Here is a 6470-nt window from a genome sequence, read left to right as displayed (position 1 = left end):
CAAATTTTAAACCCAAACCACTAAATGACAGTAACCTCACCCAACCCAATCTCCTGGTATCAAGCCTCATCAACCCCTCCACAAAAACCTGGCTCCCCTCTTTAGTCAACTCCCTTTGCGAACCCCAAGAGTGCTTAAAACATTCTTAACCTCAGAATTCCCACCTTGCCATCTCTGACAAGCTCATTTGGGTCCATATCCGATATCTCACCTGGAAACTTTTCCACTAAATCAGCCTACCACCTCCAAATTAACCAAAGAGACCTTCTCAAATTGGAAAGCTCTCTGGAAGCTTAGTCTCAATGACAGATTCAAGCTTCTGCTTTGGAGAATAGAGCATATCCTTCTTAAATATTTATTTTCTCGGATTTCAATATATTGTGCTTTTGCTAAGTGCCTAATTAATTGTGTTTTCTTAGACTAATCACATATATACTTTCTAAATACCTCTCTTACAGGGGATATTATTTATTTATTTTTTTGGAAAAGTGAGAATGATATAAATCGATAAAATACGTACCAAGTTCCAACCATTAAACTGAAAAAAGTGTTAAATTTCCTGAAATTATTAAATTAAAGAACCAAACATACCCAAATGAGTCACAAGAACTCAAGTTGCAGATGCCAGAAGCAACTACAACACCAACAAACCGAACTCTCAAAACCAGAGAGAAAAACCAAAAACATAACATGTACGCCTCATAGGTAGTCCGAAAAAATAATATCAAACAAGTACATAGTTGAGTAATATAAGTGTGCCAATTACAAATATCATACCACAAAGACAATACTTGCATCGTTTTTTATTTTTGCATAATTGCGAAACCAAAACAACTAGAGTTAATAATTATAAACCTGGAGGTATTGCACTGCATAACTAGGACTAGTGCCTTGCTCTCTGATTTCTATGTCTGCGCCTTTGATGGTATTCTTTTCCAAGATACAATCGAGGGAAGATCTTGAAAAGAATGTCATCAACATGTTTGTAATACCATAACCTCCACCTCTTCCAGAACATAAGAGGCCCAATGACATTTCCAAAGCCAAAAACAAATCCCAGTTCAGCACTTATGAAATTCCACTCAATCCCAGAATTCCAATGTTTTTCTTCATATGTTGGAGGTGACAATCGCGGCTCCTCATACGTGCAGTGTGATTTCAAAGGGATGCCACATAATCTTTCATTCCCTTTGAAGGAAGTTTCCGAAAATGTAGCAAATTGCTTGCTGAATGGAATTTTCCCCTCCAACTGATTGAAGGAAAGGTTGAGAACTGATAGGAAAATAAGACCATCGGCAAGTTGCAAAGGAATTTTACCAGAAAGCTTGTTGCTTGACAGGTCTAGTGACTCAAGATTCCTCAATTTCCCCAAAGATGTTGGAATTTGGCCCGTCAAAGCATTATGCGACAAGTTGAGAATATGAAGCACTTTGACTTCTCCCATTTCTTTAGGTATTGGACCATCAAAACCGTTGCAAGAAAAGTCAATAGTGGTGAAGATTTGTAGGATATTCTTCAACTCCACCGTTAAACCCTTGATAGTAACTGTTACCATATCTCGATAATAAATTCCATCCACACTAGTTCCGAGGTAACTTAGCCTTGATTGGGCCTCAGGTGAACGATTCGTCATTGTCATCCAAGTCGAAAGAGGTATTATTGGAAGGTTACCAATAAAATTGTTTGAAGCCACGTCTATAATTTGAAGCATCGGCCAGGTGGCATTAGGCTCTGGATGAGTAATGGGCCCGTAAAATTTGTTAGATCGCAAAACAAGAATCCTCAACATGGATGCATTCTTCAAGTAAAATGGGAAGGTACCCTCGATGTGGTTGTTTCCAATGTCCAAGACCTCCAACTCATTGCAATTGGCCAAAGATTTTGGTAGCCGCCCTTGTAGTTGGTTTTTATTGAGAGATAAAGTTTGTAAACCACAATTATCTGGAAATGCATCAGGAATTGTGCCATTGAGGTTGTTTGTCCTTAGATCTAACACAAGAAGACTTCCACTCATCTCAATCAAGCAATGGGGAATTGTGCCACTTAAAGAATTATTAGATAGATCTAGAAGTTGAAGATATGTAGCATTGCATATTGATCTAGGGATGCTCCCATTCAATTTATTACTTGAAAGAAACAAGAAGTTAGTGGTGGCAAGAGATTGACTGATGCTTGCTGGTATCTCTCCATAGATCTGGTTGTTTGAAAGGTCAAGAAATTGTAAACTCAATTGGTTTCTCAAGAAATCAGGAAATACTTTCAACTTGCAAGAAGCCAATCCTAAGTAGGAAAATTGGGGAAATGAGGTTAACGAAATGTTAAAACCATTAAATTCAACCAACAAGTTGTTGTATGAAAGTTCAAGCTTCAAAGGAGTTTGAAACGTTTGAATCACACTAAGGTCCAAGGTGCCAGAAAATTGGTTGTGTGAAAGATATAACTCTAGCAATGATGGAAGGGAAAATAGAGAAATTGGAATATTCCCATTCAATGAATTGTTCCTCAAGTCAAGAGAATTCATATTCAAAAGTTCTTCCCATTGAGTGGAAGTAATTTGACCAGACAGACGATTATTAGGAAGCAGTAAGAAAGTCAGATTCTTGAACATTCCAAAATTTGGAATTGATCCAGTGAGACTGTTGTCTGACAAGTTCAAATAGGCCAATTGTGTGAGGCTCGCAATTGAGCTTGGAATTGATCCATTCAAATTGTTGTTTGACAAGTCCAAATGGGACAATTGTGTGAGGCTTGCAATTGAGTTTGGAATTGATCTGAAATTGTTGTTTGACAGGTCCAAATAGGACAATTGGGTGATACTCGCAATTGAGTCTGGAATTGATCCATTGAAATTGTTGTTTGACAAGTCCAAATAGGCCAATTGTGTGAGGTTGGCAATTGAGTCTGGAATTGATCCGTGGAAATTGCATCCCACAAAATCTATTCTTGACAACATTTTAAGTTTACCGATAGAAGGTGGAAATGACGAAGAAAAATTTGTATAGCTAAAAACCATGGTTTGAAGAGATCCATTTGGGAGAAATTCTGGCAAAGAAACTTCAAGTCGAGAGTTATATGACATGTCAAGCATTTGTAGAGTTGGAACCTGGAATATCTTTTCTGGAAATTTTCCATTCAGCTGACTATCAAAGAAATCCAAGGACGTCAAATTTTTGAAATCTGCAAAAAATTCTGGAACTGGAGCAGAAAAATTGTTACCAGACAAATTAATAATTGAGAGGAACTGAAGATTCCGTAAGGAGGAATCAATAGGGCCCAAAAGATTAGACCATGACAAGTCCAACTCTCTCAAATTTGGCACTGAAGATGATAAAGCTTGACACCACTCTTTACCATGTGCTGATAGTAATACAGCATCAAGATAAAGTACCACAAGCTCCGGAAGGTTTTGAACAAGCACATTTAAATTTGGATTCAGAAGTTTCAGCGGAGATGAATAGGAAGATAAATCAAGATGAACCAACCTTGTCAAGCGCGAAATCGCAATAGGAATCTGCCCTACAAAGCCGGCGTTGAATAGACTTAAAAAAGTCAAATTCGCTAGCTTGTCAAACTTTGATGGAATCTGAGAATTGAAGTTGTTAACAGCAAAACTCAGGCTCTGGAGATGCTCAAGACTAAAGAGGCTGCTTGAATTATCAAGTCCACCCGAGATGAATTCAAAGGACAGGTCGAGACCAATAACACGTCCCTCGTTGCAGGTTACGCCATCCCAAGAACAGCAATCGACACTTTGGTTCCACTTAACAAGTTTTGTGGACAAAGTAGAATCGAATATAAGGGTCTTCTTCAATTCGAGCAACAAGAACCGTTGATTGCCCAAACATTGGTGAGACACCACAAAGACAGTAGAGAAGTTGAGGAAAAGTGTGCAGATGGGCACCAAGACGAGCCACGAAAAGAAGGGAATTCTCATTTCGAGGATGTAGTAATTAAGAGACACTCGTAGATTAAAGAATTGAAGAGGTATGCCATTTATAGTGTGTCGTGGGGAGGGGGTGAAGTCCCAGGAAGACTTACAATTTTGGCCCGTGGCTCTGTTTCCAGCCACTGTCAAACAAATTTATTTCGAGAAATGTGGGGTTGGTGGAAGACTCTGAAAAGTGTATTATGAAAATGAGAGTCAACAGATCGAAGAGGGAGGATGAAACTTGCACTAATTCGATGACTAAAGCAATTACACCCCCAAATATATATATATATTTGGGAGTGTAATTGCTTTAGTCATCGAATTAGTGCAAGTTTCATCCTCTTATATATATATATATATATATATATATATATATATCGCCACTAACATTTGTCGCCTAATTTGCTTTTGCGAAATTTATGTAAAGATAATTTCATGTCACTAACTTCATGTCATCCTTATAAAAGATAATTGACATCATGGGAGACCATATCGAACATAACAGGCAATTCACATGTATGATGGAGCCTCAAAGAATGAAGTCTTTCCATTGGGTTTCTCATGGTTTATTGTCTTTGCATTGACACATTGGGTTTCTCATGGATTCTCATTGGGCAGACCAGCATATCAAATGTGATTTCTTACTGTATTTCTTTGGATTTATCGCAGTAAATCGAAAGTGGATACTCAAGAAGTCCATACTCATTTTTTCATATCACTAGATTAATAAAGTATTATAACTTAAGATTTTTACGAAGGAATACCGAATCATGTTGAGATAGAATTTTAACTTGAAATTGATTTAGTTGGTTTGAATCGAATAATATTAAATTCATTATTTGTATCTAATATTACCATATATGAAATTTTTACCATTTAATCAACCACGGGCTTCAAATTTTTTTTATTTTTTTTATTTTTTTATTTTTATTTTGGTTTCACAAAATCAATATTATAAGAATAAATTCTTATTCTTCGGTAAGTACTTCAAAATTAGTACTTAATTTTGTGAGTATGGATGGAATTATAATGTAATTGTTGATTTATAAGAAAAGAAAATGGAAGGGAAATAATGAGAAAACAACCTTTTTCTCTATGATTGTTCATTTAAAATGTTGTTTTCTCATCTATTTTAATAAACATTTTAAGCTATCAACTTTCAAATATTTTAATAGACGGGAAAGTCCACACTTTTTTTTTTTTCCTTCAAATTACCACACACTGACAATATCTCCATAAAATATTGTGCATGCATGGTGGCCTCTCCCCTAATCTAACAAATTTAGATCAAACCAGGAACTTACCTCATCCAATTGACGTGCTAGATTCTGGTTTGCTTTGTGATTTACTTTGGTCGGATCCCAGTAGAGATGTCAAAGGCTGGGGAATGAATGACCGTGGAGTTTCTTACACCTTTAGTCCAGATAAAGTGTCAGAATTCTTAATGATGAATGATATGGACCTTGTTTGTCGAGCACATCAGGTTGATTTGCTTCTGTGAAAATTTATTGGTTGGAAATAATTGACATCACGGGCCCTATCGAACTTAACATGCAATTTACATGTATGATATGATCGACACTCAAAGCTTACAGTCTTAGCATTTGCATGCAGATCAAATTTATTTCTCATAGTATTTCGATTTGAGATAAGTGAAAGTGGACGGATCTGACTAATTTTAATTAGAAAAAAAAAAAAGACTAATTTTAATGTCTTTCTTTATATTTAATCTCAGTCGATCAAAAGTGAGCACTCAACAAATCTTTATTTCTTTTCTCACCTAAAGTATTATGACTAAAGCTTTCTACCAAGGGGTACCGGTACCTTAATATGTTGAGATGGAATTTTCAATTGAAATTTAATGACTTCTATAATTAGAGGTGGAAATTCATGTTCGCTTGTCTGATTAGAATTGTGTCAAGGCATAGGTTATAAAACTATATATATAATTCAACCTTAACCCTTTAATTTTGTATTGAGTTTGTGTTGGAATTGCGCGTTATATAAAAAATTAGCTTATAACCCGCAATGTGCGGGATTCTTCAGTACAATTTAATTATAAAATTTAAAAATATATAATTGTACTTTTCTCAAAAGTATTAAAAAATTTACTTTTCATAATTGCAAGATGAAAACTTGAATTTTGCTTAATCAAAACATTAATATAAAATTAGAAAGAAACTCTAATATTGTTGGTGTAATACTTATTAGATTGCAACACATATAAAATTCAAAATTATGAACATTCAAAAACTTACTTTGGGCTGTTACAAAAAAAAAAAAAAAAAAAAAAAAAAAAAAGGTACTTTGGTTGTAGAAAAAATATGCACGAGATTTTTTGTTATAGTTTAATTTCAAAATTTAAACACATCTCTTCCGAACGTTTCATTATAGGTTGTAAAAAAAATAAAAACTTAAAAAAAAAATAAAAAATAAAAAAAACAATTCTCGCTCCCTTTTAAATAAAAAGACATACTAAAAGTTATATTATTCAACATAATGGCACAATCATACACAGAACATTGCATAAATGTATAAGTTG

The 6470-nt window shown here is 35.0% G+C and overlaps 1 protein-coding gene across 1 annotated transcript; it reads right to left on the bottom strand.

Annotated features, from left to right (window-relative positions):
* Positions 1–706: 706 nt before the first annotated feature.
* On the bottom strand, positions 707–4003 carry LOC132163101 (uncharacterized). The gene has a single exon (XM_059573298.2). It carries the CDS (start codon positions 3932–3934, stop codon positions 884–886), a length of 3051 nt encoding a protein of 1016 aa, XP_059429281.2. The 5' UTR covers positions 3935–4003; the 3' UTR covers positions 707–883.
* Positions 4004–6470: the final 2467 nt, after the last annotated feature.

The sequence above is a fragment of the Corylus avellana genome, chromosome 8 (assembly GCF_965113065.1).
Source record: "Corylus avellana chromosome 8, dhCorAvel1.hap1.2, whole genome shotgun sequence".
Taxonomy (NCBI): Eukaryota; Viridiplantae; Streptophyta; class Magnoliopsida; order Fagales; family Betulaceae; genus Corylus; species Corylus avellana.
This window is presented reverse-complemented; position numbering and strand designations above follow the sequence as displayed.

Coding starts and splice junctions, on each gene's coding strand:
- LOC132163101 (XM_059573298.2), bottom strand. CDS start 3,934: ATGAGAATTCCCTTCTTTTCGTGGCTCGTCTTGGTGCCCATCTGCACA.